General features: G+C 22.9%; 3 protein-coding genes across 6 annotated transcripts in view; 2 read left to right on the forward strand and 1 right to left on the reverse strand.

The window, feature by feature from the left end:
- LOC127290076 (dorsal-ventral patterning protein Sog) overlaps positions 1-21,195 on the reverse strand; it is a 171,356-nt gene that overhangs the window by 46,265 nt on the left and 103,896 nt on the right. The window contains exon 1 of one of the 4 annotated variants that reach the window (XM_051318466.1): positions 1,012-1,492. The exons of the other annotated variants lie outside the window; for them this stretch is intronic. The gene's annotated coding sequence lies outside the window, so the exon portion shown is untranslated. Of the gene's footprint in view, positions 1-1,011; positions 1,493-21,195 lie in introns of those variants that run through there. 4 annotated transcript variants of the gene reach the window in all.
- Positions 1,940-9,689, forward strand: LOC127290078 (venom metalloproteinase 2-like). The gene is made up of 14 exons (XM_051318468.1): positions 1,940-2,187; positions 2,669-2,729; positions 2,905-3,098; positions 3,286-3,375; positions 4,992-5,151; positions 5,346-5,466; positions 5,628-5,757; positions 6,067-6,209; positions 6,407-6,459; positions 6,663-6,783; positions 7,580-7,723; positions 7,854-7,980; positions 9,003-9,116; positions 9,484-9,689. Exons 1-14 carry the CDS (start codon positions 2,128-2,130, stop codon positions 9,550-9,552), a joined length of 1,587 nt encoding a protein of 528 aa, XP_051174425.1. The 5' UTR covers positions 1,940-2,127; the 3' UTR covers positions 9,553-9,689.
- Positions 10,112-18,115, forward strand: LOC127290079 (A disintegrin and metalloproteinase with thrombospondin motifs 1-like). Its single transcript, XM_051318469.1, has 14 exons — positions 10,112-10,171; positions 11,430-11,537; positions 11,921-12,145; positions 12,277-12,366; positions 13,129-13,288; positions 13,401-13,524; positions 13,621-13,750; positions 14,568-14,713; positions 14,849-14,886; positions 15,004-15,136; positions 15,237-15,377; positions 17,338-17,473; positions 17,604-17,720; positions 17,880-18,115. Exons 2-14 carry the CDS (start codon positions 11,478-11,480, stop codon positions 17,946-17,948), a joined length of 1,569 nt encoding a protein of 522 aa, XP_051174426.1. The 5' UTR covers positions 10,112-10,171; positions 11,430-11,477; the 3' UTR covers positions 17,949-18,115.

The raw sequence follows: 21,195 nt of genomic DNA on the forward strand, positions 1-21,195 counted from the left end.
TATTAATATCAAAAAATGTTTCCTTAAAAAAAGATAGAAATAAATTATTTTTAAATTAAAAAAAAAGAAAAAGAAATTATAGATTTTTCGATTATTTACTGTCATAAAACAATAAAAATTTTACTAAAATGGGGTAAAATGGTACAAAATTAAAATCAGTTCCAAAATTTCAGAAACATTATTAATTTTCAATTACAGATAAGGTAAACAGCGCAGAGAGGCGAGGTTCAAAAAAAATAATTACAAATATGGGGTAAATTGTCATCAACACGGGGTAAAATGACACAAATCATTATGGGGTAATTCGCCACTTACATGGGGTGAAATGACACAATTAATTGCGGGGTAAATTATTATCAACACGGGGTAAAATGACACAAATCTTTTATGGGGTAAGTTGTCATCAATACGGGGTAAAATGACACAAATTATTATAAGGTAAAGTATCATCAACACGGGGTAAAATAGCACAAATAATTATGGGGTGAATAGTCACTTACATGGGGTAAAATGACACAAGTCATTACGGGGTAAATTGTCATTTACATGGGGGTAAAATAACACAAATCATTAAAGGGGTAAATTGTCATAAATGTAGGATTTAAAAATTGGGGTAAAAATAGCACAAAGGCAAGGGTAAAAAGTACAAATATGGGGTAAATGATTACAACGATGGGGTAAAATGGCATCAAATTACAAAATTATACTTAAGTGGAGGCAAACTAAAATTTAGAAGTAATATAATATACAAAAAAAAAGAGGCGCAAAATATTAACAAAGCGGGGTAATATGACATCAATTATGGGGTAAAATGACATCAAGCTAAGGGGTAAAATGGTATACGAATTTTAGTTACCTAATTTTTTTTTTTTTTTTTTTTTTTTTTTTTTTTTTTTTTTTTTTTTTTTTTTAATTAGTTGAACGGAGTAAAATGACACAAATATTTTTTTTGTAATTAAATTTTATAATTATGAAAATTTATAAAAAAATTTATTTTCAATGCTGACTTACGAATTATTGATATCGATTCCACGTGGTTCTGAGTGAAGCGAAAAAAAATCACTTTTCGAATATTTATTTGGTTAACAAAAGCAAAAGCAAAATAAATAAATAAATAAAAATTATGGAAAATGTTGAAAAAAAAAATTTACACTTTTTTAATGAAATAAAAAAAAAATATATCGCGCACTGAAGTTAAAATTAAAAATTTTTTTTTTTCTTGAAGAAAAATTGAGGAGATTAAGAAATTTTATGTTGATAATTAAAAGGACGTTTCACTACTAACTGATGAAGGAAGGACGAAAATCAAAATTAAACAAAAACCCTCGACTACCTGCGAATCCAAAAGGGCAATAAAATTCCAAGAAAATTGAGAAATTCCATAAATAATTCCATCAATTTTTTCTTTATTTTTCACACATAATGCAGGAAATTATGTAAAAAAAAAATTTATTAATTTTAAAACACGAAAAATTAAAAAATATTTAATTAATTAACTTTTTTATTTATTCTAAAAAAAAAAAATTTTTTTAATTTATTATAAAAAATTTTTTTTTTTATTTTTCTATTATAATTTTATTATTATAAATATAATATAATATAATACTATAACTACGAATTGCTAAATTTCCTGAATGCACAATAAAATTAAAAAAAAAAAAAATTTTAAAGAAAAAGAAAAATATATGCACGCACAATATTTGCATTGCCAAATATTCAAAATTTACAACTAAATGGATTATTTATTCATGTAGAAAAATTATTTTTTTTTTCAACTGTTTTTTTTTCTTAATAAATAATTACGCATATGTTTTATTTTTAATGTTTATTTGGATAATTAACAATAGAATTAATTTTCTTTTTTTTTCTTTTTAAATTAAGACGTCACAAAAAAATGCTATTTAAAATCAAGGAAATTCACAATTTTTCGTCAATATTGTTTAAAAAAAATTTCATTGAAAAAAAAAATTAATTTCTTTAAACAAAAAAAAAAAAATATTTTTCACTTGTATTAATAGTAAAAATTTTATTTATTTATTTTTTTAAATACATTTTTGTTTTTAACTATTTGGAGGTATTTTTAAAAAAATTTAAAAAAAAATTAAAAAATAAATTCAAAAAAAAAAAATGATGCTTTTTGTGACGCTTTTTTGCGCGTTTCTTGTGCCATTTACACAATCATGGAAGGTAAAATTTACCATACTGAAATAAATTTCTATTTTTTGTGAAATTAAAGAAGAAAATTTATTTCTATTTTGTTAGAAATAATTTTTTTTTTGATTTTCAATTAAAAAAAAAATTTTTTTAATAAAAATTTAATTAAATTATTTATAAATTGTTCATAAATTATTTATTTATTAATTTATTTTTATATTTTATATTTATTTATATTTAATTAATTATTTATTTATATTATTTATTTATTTATATTATTTATTTATATTTCGTATATTTATTTATATTTAAATAAATTGGAAAATTTTGTTTAAAATTTCTATGTTGTTTTTTTTTGTTAATTTAAACAAATTATTTATAAAATTTGTTTATCATTGTTTAAACAATTAATTAATAATTGTTTTTTAATTAATTGCAATGCATTTATTAATCCAATAATTGAATTTTTTTTTTATTTTTTAATTTTAATAAAAAAATTTTATTTTTCAACAAGTTTCATGAAGATATGACAAAAGATGAAATTAAAGAGATATTTCAAACCACACCTGAAGCTGGTAATTAAAATTTTCTAAAATTATATTAGTTAATTAAATTTAATATTGTATTATTTTTTTTTAAATAAAAAAAAAAACACTAACATAATAATAAGTAATAAAAAAAATTTTTTTAAATAAAAATTACTAACATAATTTAGATATTAAAAAAAAAAAACAATTTTTTTAATTTTAGTACCAGAATACGAAGTAGTTAAAGTTAAACACAAAATTCATAAAAGAGCAACAACAATATTAAGAGCACGAATTTTTAATCAAGAAAAAACATTATATCTAGAACCAGTCGAAGGTTTATTAATTGGTGAACATACAAAAGTTTGGAAGGCCAAGAGTACATTTAATGGTCTCGATTATACAGAGGTTCCAGATGTGTGTAAAAATTTTTTTTTTTTCTTTTTTCTTTTATTATACAAAAAAAATTATTCACTTATTTTCAAAAATAAATGGAAAAATAATTAATAAAATTAATAAAACTAATTTTCAAATAAATAATTAATTTAATTAATTAATTTAATTTTTAATATAAAATATATAATATATTTACAAAACTTATTAGGCAATGAAAAATATTGGTCAATTGTATCAAGATGTAAAAAATGATGCAGCAATCACGGTAAAAACTGACGAAGAGGGAAATAAAGAGTTTGTGAGTAAACAAAAATTTTTTTTTTGTTTAAGATTTTTAATGTGATTAAATTTTTTTTACGTAAAACGTAACACGTTACACGTGTAACGTAAGACGTAAAACGTATAACGTAAGACGTAACACGATAAAACGTAAGACGTACGACGTATAACGTAAGGGCCTGTCCAGAATAGACCAGAAACATGAACGTATACGTAACGTCACAATGTATTTTTAATGGATACGTTACGTTTACTTTCATGTTTTTGTTCTATTGTGGACACAATGTAACACGTACGACGTATAACGTAACACGTACGACGTATAACGTAACACATACGGCGTATAACGTAAGGCTTAAAACGTGTAACTTATGATGTACGACGTAAGACGTATAACGTAACACGTACGACGTATAACGTACGTCTTATAACGTAACATGTGTAACGTAAGCCTCATAACGTATAACGTAAGACGTATACCGTAAGACGTACATGTAACATAACACGTACCATGTTGAATGTAAGACGTATAATGTAAGACGCATAACGTAAGACGAACGACACGTGTAACGTAAGCCTCATAACGTATAACGTGAGACGTACGACGTATAACGTAAGACGTATACCGTAAGACGTACATGAAACGTATCACGTACAATGTTGAATGTAAGACGTATAACGTAAGACGCATAACGTATAACGTAAGACGTATACCGTAAGACGTACATGTAACATAACACGTACCATGTTGAATGTAAGACGTATAATGTAAGACGCATAACGTAAGACGTACATGAAACGTATCACGTACAATGTTGAATGTAAGACGTATAACGTAAGACGTATAACGTAAGACGCATAACGTATAACGTAAGACGTATACCGTAAGACGTACATGTAACATAACACGTAACATGTTGAATGTAAGACGTATAACGTAAGACGTATAACGTAAGACGCATAACGTATGATGTATAACGTAAAAAGTTGAAAGTAAGACGTGAGACGTACGACGTTTAGCGTAACACGTATGACGTATAACGTAAGACGCATAACGTATAACGTAAGACGTGTAACGTAAGACGTATGACACGTGTAACGTAAGCCTCATAACGTATAACGTGAGACGTACGACGTATAACGTAAAATGTATACCGTAAGACGTACATGAAACGTAACACGTACAATGTTGAATGTAAGACGTATAACGTAAGACGTATAACGTAAGACGCATAACGTATGATGTATAACGTAAAAAGTTGAAAGTAAGACGTGAGACGTACGACGTTTAGCGTAACACGTATGACGTATAACGTAACACGTAAAACGTTATACGTATAACGTACAAAGTTGAAAGTAACACGTATAACGTAACACGTATGACGTAAAACGTACAAAGTTGAAAGTAAGACGTGAGACGTACGACGTATAACAAAGTTGATAGTAAGACGTATAGCCTAAGACGCATAACGTATAACGTAAGACGTAAGTTGCATAACGTAAAACGTATGACGTAAAACGTAAGACGTAAAACATAAAAAGTTATTTAAAATGTTTTTATAAAAAAAAAAAATTTCAAAAAAAAATTTTTGATTTACAAAAAATGAAAATTTTTTTTTTTCCATTTTTTTGCAGGACGGCATATTTGGACGTTTCTTTGGTATAAAACCAATACCAAGAAGACATCGTTTTCGTCGTAATGTTTCAAATAATTCAGACGTTAATTATTTAAATTTACCTGATCACATTGTTTTTAAAATTGCCGAACCATCTTTAAATATTACCAAACTATTTTGTAAGTTTCATCATTATTACTACATTTATGTGTATTATATAAAAAAAATTTTTTTTTCTTTTTTATTTTTGGTAAATATAATTTAAATTCATATAATATTATCTATACAATATATTAAATATAAAAAAATGAAAAAAAAGAAATTAATGAAATTTATTCTTTTTTTTTAAATAAATAAATAAATAAATAAATAGCATCCAAGAAATATGATAATGAAGAAATAGTTTCGCAAAATATAAATAAAAGAACAAAACGATCAGCTCCAAATGTTGTCTATCCGGAAATTTTAGTATTTATTGATCAGAAATTATTTAAGTGAGTTATTAAAAAATTAATAAATATATATATTTTTTTTTTTATAAATTAATTTTAATTTTTTTTGGTAATTTTAATAATGATAATAAAAATTAATTTAATGATTTAAAAAAAAAATTTAATTAATATGGTTATTATAATAAATTTTTTTTTTTTTTTAGTGTTTTTAATAGAAATGTAACAAAAGCAGTGGGTTATATCGCAAGTTTGTTTAATGGAATTGATCTAAGATACAGAGCAATTGAACGTCCAAAAATTCGTCTAAACGTTGCTGGAATTGTTTTAATTGATGTAACTTAAAAAAAAAAATTCAATTATATTGATATTAATATATAATTTTTTTTATTATAAAAATTATAATATTAAAAAAAGAATTATTTTTATTATATTTTTTTTTATTTTTTATATTAATATTTTTTGAAAATTTAAATAATTATAATAATAATAATAAAAAAATAAAATAAAAAATATATTTTTAATAAATAAATATATATAAATATATAATAAATATTTTTTTTTTTTAATTTTTTTTTTTTAATATATTTTTAAAATATTTTTTTTTATTATTTATTTTAATATTATTGTTTATATAAATTACAGGGATTTAGTTTATTTTTAAAAACCTACATAAGAGAAAGACATTTATCGGTGGATGAGTCATTGGATGATATTGCAAAGTTTTTGGTGGAAGAGAAGCAATTCACCTTCAAGAAGGATTATGACATCGCATTATACATAACAGGGTAATAATAAAATAAAAAAAAAATAAATAAAGAAAGTTTTTTATTATTTAAAACAACAAAAATAAAATTAAATTAATTTTTTTTATCAAGGAAACACAGTAATGGTAAAAAAAATTTTATCCAATAAAATATAAATAAATAAATTTTTTAAAATTATTTTTTAATTAATAAATTTCTTTTTTATTTGATGTAAAAAGAATGGACCTGGAAGTAAAAAATGAAGATGGAACATATGAAAAAGATGTGGCAGGTAAATTAAAAAAAAAATTTTTTATATTGTTTTTTCAAAAATTGTTTCAATTTTTTTTTTTTTTTTTTTTTTTTTTTTTTTTAATTATATTGTTATTAATATTTATAAAAGAAATAATTAAATAATATTTAGAAAAGAAAAATTGTTGGTTACTAAAAGAAAAAAAAGAAATTAATTAGAAAAAATTTTTTTTTTTTTGGAAGGAATTGCATATTTTCAGGGTGCATGTAGAAAGGACTTTAGAGGTGTACGATCATTGGGTCTCATTGAGGATGATGGCTCTTTTAATGGAGTAATCAATGGTGCTCACGAATTGGCCCATGTGTACGTTTTATATATTAATTTTTCTTACTGTTTTTTTTTTTGCAAAAAAAAAATATTAATTTTTTTAAAAATTTTATTATTCATTAATTTTTTGTTGGTAATTATTATTTTTCTATATTGTAAATTAATATATTAAGTAATATATTAGAAAATATTTAATTAAACAAATTTAGTCAAAAAAAAAAAAAATAATTTTTTTTAAAAATTTTATTATTAATTTTTTTTATTTTTTTTTATATATTATAATTTGACCGGTGGCAAATATATTTAATTAAACAAATTTAGTAAAAAAAAAAAAAAAAAACTTTTACATCTTTCGGCGCCTAGGTTGAGAACACTGCGCGCGCAGCATGCTAGAAGTGGTGGGGAGCGCGCAACGACTAATCAGAGCTCTTCTCCCTCACCACTCGCCTGCTGCGCGCGCAATGTTCTCAACCTAGGCGCCGAAAAAAAATATAAACGACGTTTACATAGTGTTTAACTACTTAATTCTTTTAGTGTTTTATTAATTTTTTTTTTCAATTTGCATTTTCTTTATATGTAAAATTAAAAAGGGCATTTTTTTACATGTAAAATTGTAAAGGGAATTTTTTTTTACATATAAAATTAAAAAAAGAATTTTTTTTTTATATTTAAAATTAAAAAAGGAAATTTTTTTTTTATATATTTAAAATTAAAAAAGAGAATTTTTTTCATATGAAAAATAGAATTTTTTTTTTTTAATATAAAAAATTAAAGAAGGAAATAATTTTTTGTTTCTAAATCAGTAATAATAATAATTTAATTTTCTAATTAGTATGGGTGCTGAACATGATAATATGAAAGAAGGACCGGAAGCATGCAATTGGGACAAGGGTTACATTATGAGTTACGATGGTAAAGATGTAAATAAATTGCGTTTCTCACCATGCAGTCAAGAGGAATTGAGAAGTTTTATTAAGTACGTATATATCAATTACGGAAAAAAAAATTCTATTTCAAACATTCGATTTTCTATATGATGTCAAAAAAAAAAAAAAAATTTTGTTATTTATTTATTTATTAATTTTTTTTTCTTCTTTTTAATTTAGCGATGAGAAGAGAAATTGTCTTTATAATTCTCCACCAGTGGATAAACCATTGCCAAAAATTTTACCCGGTACATATTTATCATTAGACGATCAATGCATGGCAATGTCAAATACCAAAAGTTGTGGAGTAAGTTTTAATTAATTTTTAAAAATCAATGCACATAGAAATAGTTGTAAAAAAATTTTTTTCTTTTTCCTGACAATAGTCTGACAAGAAAAATAATCCAAATAAATTATAATAATTATCAATTAATCAATAATTAATTAATTAGTTTCTATTCAATTATCTAATTAATATTAATTAAATTAATTGTTAATTATTTAACTAAAAAATATTAATCAATTACTAATTAATCGTTAATTAATTAGTAATAAGTTGGTAATTAAACAATTATTAATTTATTACTAACTAATTATGAATAATTAATTATTAATTTATTATTAATTAATTATTAATTATTAATAATTAATTAATAATAAATATACAATTAGGTAATAATTAATAACTAAATAATTAATTATTAATTAACTAATTAGTTAATAACTAATTATTTAATAATTAATTACTAAGTAAATAATAAAATGCAGTTAATTAAAAATTAATATATAAGTAAATAATAATTAATAAACAATTAGGTATTAATTAACAACTAATTAGATTTTAATTAATAAGTAAATAATTAATTATTAATTAACTAATAAGTTAATAACTAATTATTTAATAATTAATTACTAAGTAAATAATAAAAAGCAGTTAATTAAAAATTAATATATATATATATATATAATTAAATAATAATTAATAAACAATTAGGTATTAATTAACAACTAATTAGATTTTAATTAATAACCAATCATGAATACCTACTTAGGTAATAATTAATTATTTAATAATTAATAAAGAGAAATTAATTAATAATTATTTAGGTAATATATAACTTTATTTACTTTCTCTGTCTTACTTAATTAATTATTAATTGATTCATTATTAATTATTCCTAATTAATTATTAATTGATTTATTATTAATTATTCTAAATTAATTATTAATTAATTAAATGAATAATTAATTGTCTATTAATTAATAATTTTAACAATAAATTGAATTAGGCATCATTTAATTATTAATTAATAATATTAATTATTACAGGAACAACGAAATGTTTGTGTCGCTTTATTTTGTAAGCATCCGGATTTAACAAAAAGAGGTGTTTGCATTTCAAAAAATCCAGCTGCCGAAGGATCGACATGCGATGATAATAAAGTAATAATAAATAATTTAATAACTCATTTTCAAATTTAAAAAAAAAATATTTCTTTTTAAACAAATTATTTTTCTAAAATATTTTTTTTGAATATTAAAAAGAAATTTTTTTTAAACAAATTATATTTTAAAATATTTTTTTTTTTTAATATTAAAAAAATATTTTTTTTTAAACAAATTATTTTTTAAAATATATTTTTTTTTTTAATATTAAAAAAAATTTCTCTTCTATTCTAATGCTTTTTCTTTGATTAAAGTCTTTTTTAAAAATAATTTAAAAAAAAAAAATGTCAATATAATGATTTATTAGAATTTGTCTTTTTTCGTCAATGAATAAATGTTTTTTTTTTCCTCCTTTTTTTTTTAGATCTGCCTCAATGGAGAATGTGTCAGTAAAACATCATCAATTGTACCTGGAGTGATTAGTTATTATTGAAGGAAAAAAAAAAATTAAACAAATAAATATATAAAAGAATAAATTTCGTAAAATATTATTCTTAGTTAATATTAAATATTTAAATGTATCGCAACCTCTGATGTCTTAAAACAAATAAACTTTATAGTTAATATTAATGTAATTGTAATGTATATATATATATATATATATATATATATATATATATGTAATTGTTGAAAAAAAAATTAATAGAAAAAATTTTTTTTTTTATTATTAAAAAATTATAAATTTTCATTTAATTCATTGGGATTTTTTCTTTATATTTAAAATATGGATTTAAATATTAAAATTTACGTAATAATTTTTTTTTTTTCGAATCAATATTTATTGATATTCAACAAAATTTGACGCACTTCCTTTTTTTTCAGACGTCATCAATTAACGTTAATTGAAATAAATAGAACAATAATGTTGACACATTTTTGTTAAAGTTAATTTATTTCTTTTAATTTCTATTCATTTGCACAATTGAATTTTTGAAATATATTATCAATTTAACAGTATAAAAAAAGAAAAATTATAATATTCCTTCTCAGTACTATCTCAAAGATTATATTAATAATAATTTAAGTGTGATACTACAATTCAATAACAACAGGTAAAAACTATTGTTTTTTATATAATAATTAATTAATAATATATATATATATATATATATATATATATATATATATATATATATATATATATATATATATATATATATATTAATTTATAATTATTAATTAATAATAATTGGTTAGTAATTATAATTAGTAATTAATTATTAATTTGTAATTATTTATTAACTAATTACTAATTATTAATTAATTACTAATTAATTACTAATTAATTACTAATTATTAATTAATTACTAATTAATTAGTAATTATTAATTAATTACTAATTAATTACTAATTATTTATTAATTACTAATTTATTACTCATTATTTATTAATTTCTTTTAATTACTAATTATTTATTAATTACTAATTAATTACTAATTACTAATTATTTATTAATAACTAATTACTAATTAATTATTAATTACTAATTACTAATTAATTATTAATTACTAATTACTAATTAATTACTAATTACTAATTAATTACTACTTACTAATTAATTACTAACTACTAAGTAATGACTAATTAATTAATAATTACTAATTAATTACTAATTAATAAATAATTATTAATTACTAATTAGTAAATAATTATTAATTACTAATTAATAAATAATTATTAATTACTAATTACTAATTAATTATTAATTACTAATTACCAATTAATTATTAATTACTAATTGCAAATTAATTACTACTTACAAATTACTAATTAATTACTACTTAATAATTAATTACTAACTACTAATTAATTATTAATTACTAACTACTAATTAATTATTAATTACTAATTACTAATTAATTATTAATTACTAATTATAATTACTAACCAATTATTATTAATTAATTATTAATAAATTAATTACTAATTTATTATTAATAATTAACTGTTATTAATTAACTAGGTACAAATTAATAATTAATAAATTAATAAAAATTAGTTATTATTAATTAATTATTACTAAATACTTAAAAATTTTTTATTAATAATTATTAATTTGTAATTAATTACTAAATAATTAATAATTACTTAATGTTTCATTTGGACTACGGAAACTCATTTTGAAATAAATAAAAAAAATTAAATAGATAATTACTAATAAATTATTAATTATTAGTACAAAAATTAATTAAATAAAAAAATTTTTTTTTCAATCTTAATTTAAAAAAAAATTTAAATAATTTATTTAAATTAACTAGAATTTTAATCGTAATTAATAAATTATAGTTAATTTTTGGATTTTTTTTTCAGGCAAAAAATTATTTAGTTTTTTAAAATAAATAAATAAATAAAAAAAAAATGTTACTTTATCACATATTTTTCTACATTATACTGTCGCCTCTTGTTTATTCTTTCCTGGTGAGTGTTTTATTAATATATTTTTATAATTATTATAATATAAAGTAAATGTTACAATTATATGTTCTTATATTTTATAATGTTGTACTTTATTTTTATTATTATTTTTATTTATTTTTCATTAAATTTAATTAATTAAATTAATTTATTATTATTAATTATTTAATCAGTTTAATAATTAATTGATAAATAAATTTAATATTTTAAATAATTAAAAATATAAAAAAAATACATATTTATATATAATAAAAGCACTTAAGAAAAAGTATTACTTAATTTTTTTTTACAACATCATAAAATTTTAATGAACATTTAAAAAAAATTTATTTTGATTTTATTGAATAATAAATGATTTTTATTTATTTTTATTTTTTTGGTAACAGTTACGTGAAACCTTGACACATGATAAAATTGTATATCCAATAGAAAAAAGAATTAATAAACGATCAACGGAAAAAATAATTACTATACCATATGATAATGGAAAAAATATTGATCTTTATTTACAACCAGCTGATTCAACTTTAATTGGAACTCATACAATGGTTTGGATGACAAAATCAGATAAAAATTCACCAAATGGTTATCGTTATCATCTTATTCCAAATGTATAAAACAATTTATAATTATTTGAAAAAAATTTTTTTTTTTTTTTTTTTTTTTTTATTAAAATTTTTCTACTAATTAATTAATTTCTTTTTTTTTAAAAATTAAAATTTTTATATAATTTTTTTTTAAGGCAATAAAAAATCTAAAAGACTTTTATGTTGACGATAAAAATAATGCAACTGTTTATTTGACAACAGACGAGGATGGTAATTTAATTATGGTATGTAAACATAACCTTAAACTACATTTATAGATGACAATTCATTATTATGGGGTAATATTGAACTAATAACTATAAAAAATCGGCCACAAATATTAAGGGGTAATATTACTCTAAATATTAAGAGGTAATATTACCCCAAATACAAAGGGGTAATATTGAACTAATAACAATACAATATTACCCCAAATATTATGGGGTAATATTGAACTAATATCCATACAATTCGGCTTCAAAAATATTATGGGGCAAGTTTAACCCTAACAATACAATATTACCCCAAATATTATGGGGTTATATTGAACTAATAACAATACAATATTACCCCAAATATTATGGGGTAATATTGAACTAATAACTATAAAATATTGCCCTCAAATATTAAGGGGTAATATTGCCCTAATTATTAAGGAGTAATATTACCCTAAATATTGATGGGTAATATTACCCCAAATACTATGGGGTAATATTGAACTAATAACAATACAATATAATGGGGTATTATTGAACTAATAACAATACAATATTATGGGGTAATATTGAACTAATATCGATATAATTCGGTCTCAAAAATATTATGGGGCAAGTTTTACCCTAACGATACAATATTGCCCCAAATATTATGGGGTAATATTGAATTAATAATTTATTAGTTCAATATTACCCCATAGTAATGTATTGTTATTATAATTATATTATAATAAATAAATAATAAAATTAAAAAAAAATAATAATAATAATAATAATTTTCATCCATCAAAGCAAGGCACAATTGGCGATGAAATTACAATACAACCATTACCAGATGATGATCCGAGAAATAGAAAATTATCAACTAATTATTATGATTCATCAATGAAAATGCGACCTCATATTATCAATGCATGGAGTTATAGTGAAAAAAATAATATGAAAAAAATTAGTAAGTTTTTTTTTTTATTTAATTTTAAAAGAAATTTGAAAAAACAGTTTTTTCTTTGAAATTTTCAAAAATAATTTAAATTTTCTTCCTTTTTTTTCATGTTTTAACGTAGAATTATATAAAAAAGAAAAATCACTAGAGAAGAAAGATGAGAATTTATATACAAATACCAAGAATTCAAAAATTTCAACTGTTTATCCTGAATTATTAATTTACATTGATGAAACCCTATTTATGTATGTATATATTAAAAAGAGAAAGAAAATTTTTTTTTTCTATTTTATGATTAAAAAAAAGATTTATTTGCTATTTACTTTGTTTTCTGTTTTTAGAAAATTTGACAAAGACATTCAACGCACTTTAAAATATATAATAACAACATATTATGGAGTTGATTTACGATATAGAGATTTTCAACATCCTAAAATTCGTTTTCGAATTAATGGAATTGTCATCGTTAATGTAAGAAATTATTTTTTATTTTTCTTTACAATATTACCCCAAAACATTATGGGGTAATATTGAACTAATAACTATACAATATTACCCCAAATATTATGGGGTGATTTTGAACAAATAATTGTACAATATTACCCCAAACATTATGGGGTAATATTGAACTAATAACTATACATTATTACCCAAAATATTATGGGGTAATATTGAACAAATAGTTGTACAATATTACCTCCAAACATTATGGGGTAATATTGAACAAATAACTATACAATATTGCCCCAGAATTGTGGGGTAATATTAAACTAATAACAATACAATATTGCCCCATATAATGGGGTAATATTGAACTAATATTATATAATCAAATATTTCCACAACGATAAAGGCGGTGGCAATATTATTTTTTCGAGAAATTGGGGTAATAACGATCCATTATTATAGGGTAATATTGAATTAATAACTATACAATATTACCCCAAATATTATGGGGTAATATTGAACTAATAACTATACAATATTACCCCAAATATTATGGGGTAATATTGAACTAATAACTATACAATATTACCCCAAATATTATGGGGTAATATTGAACAAATAGTTGTACAATATTACCTTCAAACATTATGGGGTAATATTGAACAAATAACTATACAATATTGCCCCATATTATGGGATAATATTTAACTAATAACTATATAAAAAAAAATTAATTCAATTATGATGGGGGTGGGGGTATAATATGGAATGAAAATTATAAATATTATTTTACCGAGTGATAAATTAAAATTTTATTAATTAATATTATTATTTTCTAAAGAATGCGATATCAGACATGTTACCAGGCGTTGAAACAAATGGAACAAGACCAGAAAAACTTTTAGAAGAGTTTTCATTTCATTTAGGAAAAATGAATAGAAAATTTAGATTCACAAAAAATTATGATATAGCTGTATTTATGACTGGGTGAGAAAATATTTACTTAAAATAAAAAAAAAAAAAAAAAAAAAAAAAAAAAAATTACATATATATAACATACTTTTACAATTATTATTGATCTAATGAAAATAATATATATTAAAAAATAAAAAATAATTTCAGATCAATAATGATTCAATCCAATGGAATACAAGTTTATGGTAAGAATTTTAAGAAAATATAATAAATTAATGGAAAATAAATCGAATTTTTATTATTATTATTAATATTATAGATTCTATATATTGTAAAAAAAAAAAAAATTTTTTTTTTTTTAGGTCGTGCATATGTTGGTCAAGCGTGTAAAAAAACTATTGAAGACTGGAAAGAAATGATAAAAGCTACTGCTATTGTGGCGGACAATGGTGCATATAGTGGAATTCATGTAGCAACACATGAATTAGGTCACGTGTAAGAAAATTTTTTTTTTGTTTTTTTTTTAATTTTCAAAAATTTAACATTTGTTGATAATATAATAATAATATTTTTAAATAAAAATATTTTTTTTTAGATTTGGTGCAAATCACCTTAACGGAGACAATTCAGAATGTGCATTGGGTGAAAATGGTGACATAATGTCTTATTACGGTCAATTCATAAACAGAATAAAATTTTCACCTTGCAGCCGAAGAGTAATATCAAAATTTTTAAGGTACGTTGAATCTACATTGATTCTAATTTGAACCTAATTTGACTCTACATAGAAAGTACTTTGCCCCTACTTTGACCCAACATTAAATCTACTTTGACCCTACATGGATTATATTTTTACCCTACATTAACTTAACTTTGATCCTAATTTGAGAATACATAGGAACTACTTTAACCCTACTTTGACCCTGCATTAAATCTAATTTGACCCTACCTTTTTGACCCTAGATTAAATCTACTTTGACCCAAAATTAAACTACTTTGACCCTTTATTAACCCTATTCTAAACCTACATAGGACCTACTTTAACCCTACATTGATCCTACTTTGACCCTAGATTAAACCTAACTTGAATCAATTTGAACCAACATTGGACCTACTTAGACTCTTTATTAACCATACTTTGAACCTAAATTGGACCTACTAGGATCCTAATTTGAGCCTATATTATATCTACTTTGCCCTAATATGGAATCTACTTTAACCCTACATAGAACCTACTTTGATCCTCCGTTGACCCTATTTTGACCCTACTGTAACTCTACTTTGACCCTAAATTGAACTACTTTGACCCTTTATTAATCTTATTCTAAACCTACATAGGACCTACTTTAACCCTACATTGAGACTACTTTGACCCTAAATAAAACCTACATTGATTCTACATTTCACATACTTTGACCCTACTTTTTAACCTACATTGGGCCTACTTTGACCTTTTATTGACTCTACTTTGAACCTACATTGAACCTACTTTAATGCTAATTTGAGTCTCAATTAGACATACATTGAACCTACTTTGATTCTAATTTAACTCTAAATTGAACCTACTTTGACCCTATATGGTTTCTACATAAACCATACAGAAGACCTTCTCTGATCCTACTTTGACCCTAGATTAAACCTAACTTGAATCAATTTAAACCAACATTGGACCTACTTAGACTCTTTATTAACCCTACTTTGAACCTACATTGCACGTACTTGAATCCTAATTTGAGCCTAAATTATATTTACTTTGCCCTAATATGGAATCTACTTTAACCCTACATAGAACCTACTTGGATCCTCCGTTGACCCTATTTTGACCCTACTGTAACTCTACTTTGACCCTAAATTGAACTACTTTGACCTTTTATTAACCCTATTCTAAACCTACATAGGACCTACTTTAACCCTACATTTAACTAATTTGACCCTACATTTTTGACCCTATAGAAAATCTACTTTGACCTAAATTGAACTAATTTGACACTTTATTAACCCTATTCTAAACCTATATAGGACCTACTTTAACCCTACATTAAGACTACTTTGACCTTAAATTAAATCTACATTGATTCTACATTTCACCTACTTTGACCTTTTACTGACTCTACTTTGAACCTACATTGAACCTACTTTAATGCTATTTTGAGTCTGAATTAAACCTACATTGGACCTACTTTGATTCTAATTTGACCCTATATGGCATCTACTTTAACCACACAGATGACCTTCTCTGATACTACTTTGACCCTCGATTGAACCTAACTTGACTCAATTTGAACCAAGATTGGACCTACTTAGACTCTTTATTAACCCTACTTTGAACCTACATTGGATCTACTTGAATCCTAATTTGAGCCTAAATTATATATACTTTGCCCGAATATGGATTCTACTTTACCCCTACATAGAACCTACTTTGATCCTACGTTAACCCTACTTTGACCCTACTGTAACTCTACTTTGATCCTGCATTAGATCTACTTTGAACCTACTTTGGGCCTACCTTAACCATACTATTAGACCTATATTGTACCTACTTTAGACCTACTTAGAACCTCCATTCAACCTGTATTTAATCTACATTAAACTTTATTTAACCCTGTATTACTTCTGCATTGAGCCTTTATTCTATTTTATTTTTGTTTTCATTTGTAAAAAAATTTATTTATTTTTTTCAAAATTCCTCACAGATCAGAGAATGCAAAATGTCTTCGTAATAATCCATTGGAAAATGAACCTATGACAGTACCATTACCCGGCAGATTTATGACAATGGATGAACAATGTTTAAGAGAAGCTGGAACCAAAGCTTGTTATCATAGAATTGTATGTACAATTAATATATAAAATATAATAATATATGTAAATTTAAAAATAAATTTTTTAATTTATTTTTATTACTAATTGTCACTATTATTGAAAAAAAAAATTTAATTATTTTTACTCTAATTTAAAGCATAATGATACAAGAAGGTGCATAAAACTTATTTGCAATGGTCGTCCTGGATTTGAACATGATTGTGATGAACTTTTTTTTCCACCAGCTGAAGGCACTATTTGTGGAAAAAATAAAGTAAGCATAATAATAATAATAATAATATAATATTATAATTATATTATTATAGTCATTATACACTCAAAGTATTTAAATATTAAAATAATTGAAATATTTTTTTAAATTTTTAAAAAAAAATTAGAATAATAATAATTAAAAATAATTTCTTTTTTACAGGCTTGCATAAAAGGACAATGCATTCGCTATTTTGATAGTTCAAACGCAATTTTAGAAGTAGAGGTTTAATATAAAGGAATAATTAAATGTTTTTTTTTATTAATTAATTATTTAAATTATTTTTTTTAACATATTATATGTATAAATAAATATATATAAATAGACTTTAAACAATTTATAGAAACAAAATTTGTATAAAAATGTTTATATGTAATATAATAAAATATATAAATCTATGTGGTTATATATTGCACTTAATTTGATCCTATTTTAAATCTTCATTGGAACTACTTTGACCCTACATTAAATCTACTTTAACCCTGAATTGAACCTACTATGACGCTAAATTGCACCTTCTTTGACCTTACATTGACTCTACATTGACACTAATTTGACACTGTTTTAAATCTATATTGGTCTTACTTTGACCCCTTTTTGATCCTATTTGAAACCTACATTGGACCTACTTTGACCCTACATTAAATCTACTTTGACCCTAAATTGAACCTAATTTGACGCTACCTAGAAGCAACTTTGACCTTACCTTGACTCTACTTTGACTCTACATTGAACATAATTTGAACCTAATTTGAACCTATATTGGTCCTACTTTGACCCTTTTTGACCCTACATTAAATCTACTTTGACCCTAATTTGACTCTACATTGAAACTAATTTGACCCTGTTTTGAACTTATATTAAACCTACTTTGACCCTTTTTGATCCTATTTTGAACCTACATTGGACCTTCTTTGACCTTATATTGACTCTACATTGAAACTAATTTGACACTGTTTTAAACCTATATTGATCTTACTTTGACCCTTTTTTGACCCTATTTGAAACCTACATTGGACTTACTTTGACCCTAAATTGAACCTTATTTGACTCTACCTAGAACCTACTTTGACCTTACCTTGACTCTACTTTGACTCTACATTGATCATAACTTGACCCTAATTTGAACCTATATTGCTCCTACTTTGACCCTTTTTGACCCTATTTTGAACCTACATTGGATCTACTTTGACCCTACATTAAATCTACTTTGACCCTAATTTGACTCTACATTAAAACTGATTTGACCCTGTTTTGAACTTATGTTGAACCTACTTTGCCCCTTTTTGATCCTATTTTGAACCTACATTGGACCTACTTTGACCATACATTAAATCTACTTTGAGCCTAAATTGAACCTAATTTGACGATACCTAGAACCTACTTTGACCTTACCTTGACTCTACATTGAACATAATTTGACCCTAATTTGAACCTATATTGGTCCTACTTTGACCCATTTTGACCCTATTTTGAACCTACATTGGACCTACTTTCACCCTACAATAAATCTACTTTGAATCTAATTTGAACCTATATTGGTCCTACTTTGACCTTTTTTGAACCTACATAGGATCTTTTTTGACCGCACATTAGGTAGGGTTAACAAAAAATAATTAAATAAATAAATAAATGAAAAAATAAATTTTCAAAAAATTATAATTATATGTAATTGTTGGAAAAAAATTAATAAAAAATATTTTTTTTTATCAGTCAAACATTATAAATTTATATTTAATTCATTGAATTTTTCTTTATGTACTAAAATTTAAAGTTATATAATAATTTTTTTCCATACTTGTTTCTTTTGCGTCAATATCAATATTTATTGATAATGACGAAATTTTCTTTTCTTTTTTAGGCGGCGTCAAAAGTGACGTCAATAAAGATTTTTATCTTTTTTATACAAATACAAAGTACATCAAATACAGACAAATGAGTAAATAAAATTTCCATGAAAAATTATTAATATTTTAAAATCAATAAAAAAAAGTGTAATTATTTTTTATTTATTTTTTTCTATCAAAAATTAATTGAAATAAGTTGCACAATGTTGACACATTTTTTTTTTTTTTTTTTTTTTTTTTTTTTGGTAATATAAAACATAATTTTTTTCTTTTATTTACACAATTGGTTTTTTAAAATATATTGTCAATTTAACGAATAAAAAAAAAGAAAAAAGTTTTAATAATATTCTACCACTTTTTTTTTTTACTAATTTCTGTTTATCAATTAGTTTTTAATTTTCAATTATTTATTAAGTAATTACTAATTAATTATTTATTACCCATGTGGAAAAAGCCATGATTTAGTAAAAGACTAAATTCTTCGAACATCATCTACTTTGAACCTACATTGAACCTACTTTGAATCTGTTTAGACCCTTTCTTGAACCTAATTAGACTCTTCATTAACCCTACTTTGAACCTACTTTGACCCTATATTGAACCTACATTGGACCTATTTTGATCCTTTATTAACCCTGCTTTGACCTTAAATTGCACCTCATTTGCCCCTACTTTGAACCTTTATTGGACCTACTTTGAATCCGTTTTGACCCTTTCTTGAACCTAATTAGACTCTTCATTAACCCTACTTTGATCCTACTCTGACCCTATATTGACCCTACATTGGACCTATTTTGATCCTTTATTAACCCTACATTGACCCTACATTGCACCTAATTTGCCCCTACTTTGAACCTTTACTGGACCTACTTTGAATCTGTTTTGACCCTTTCTTGAACCTAATTAGACTCTTCATTAACCCTTTTTTGAACCTACTCTGACCCTATATTGACCCTACATTGGACCTATTTTGATCCTTTATTAACCCTACTTTGACCCTAAATTGCACCTAATTTGCCCCTACTTTGAACCTTTATTGGACCTACTTTGAATCTGTTTTGTCCCTTTCTTGAACCTAATTAGACTCTTTCTTAACCCTACTTTAAACCTACTTTGACCCTATATTGAACCTACATTGGACCTATTTTGATCCTTTATTAACCCTACGTTGACCCTACATTGCACCTAATTTGCCCCTACTTTGAACCTTCATTGGACCTACTTTGAACCTTTATTAAACTTACATTGAACCTACATTAAACTTACTTTGACCCTACATTGTACCTAATTTGACCCCAATTTTGAACCTACATTGGACCTATTTTAATCCTTTATTAAACCTAATTTGACCCTACATTGCACCTATTTTGCCCCTACTTTGAACCTCCATTGGACCTACTTTGAACCTTTATTAAACTTACTTTGACTCTACATTACACTTAATTTAACCCTTTATTGACTCTACTTTGAACCTATTTTGAAGTTAAATTATACCTAATTTGAACCTATTTTGGACCTACATTAAACCTTCTTTGAACCTACCTTAGTTTCATAAGACCTAAATTGAATCTACATTGGACCTACTTTGACCCTACTTTAAACCTACATTGAACTTGCTTAGACCCTACATT

The sequence above is a fragment of the Leptopilina boulardi genome, unplaced genomic scaffold, assembly GCF_019393585.1.
Source record: "Leptopilina boulardi isolate dan_hultmark-lab unplaced genomic scaffold, ZJU_Lbou_2.1 LbouV2_55, whole genome shotgun sequence".
In the NCBI taxonomy this organism is placed as follows: domain Eukaryota; kingdom Metazoa; phylum Arthropoda; class Insecta; order Hymenoptera; family Figitidae; genus Leptopilina; species Leptopilina boulardi.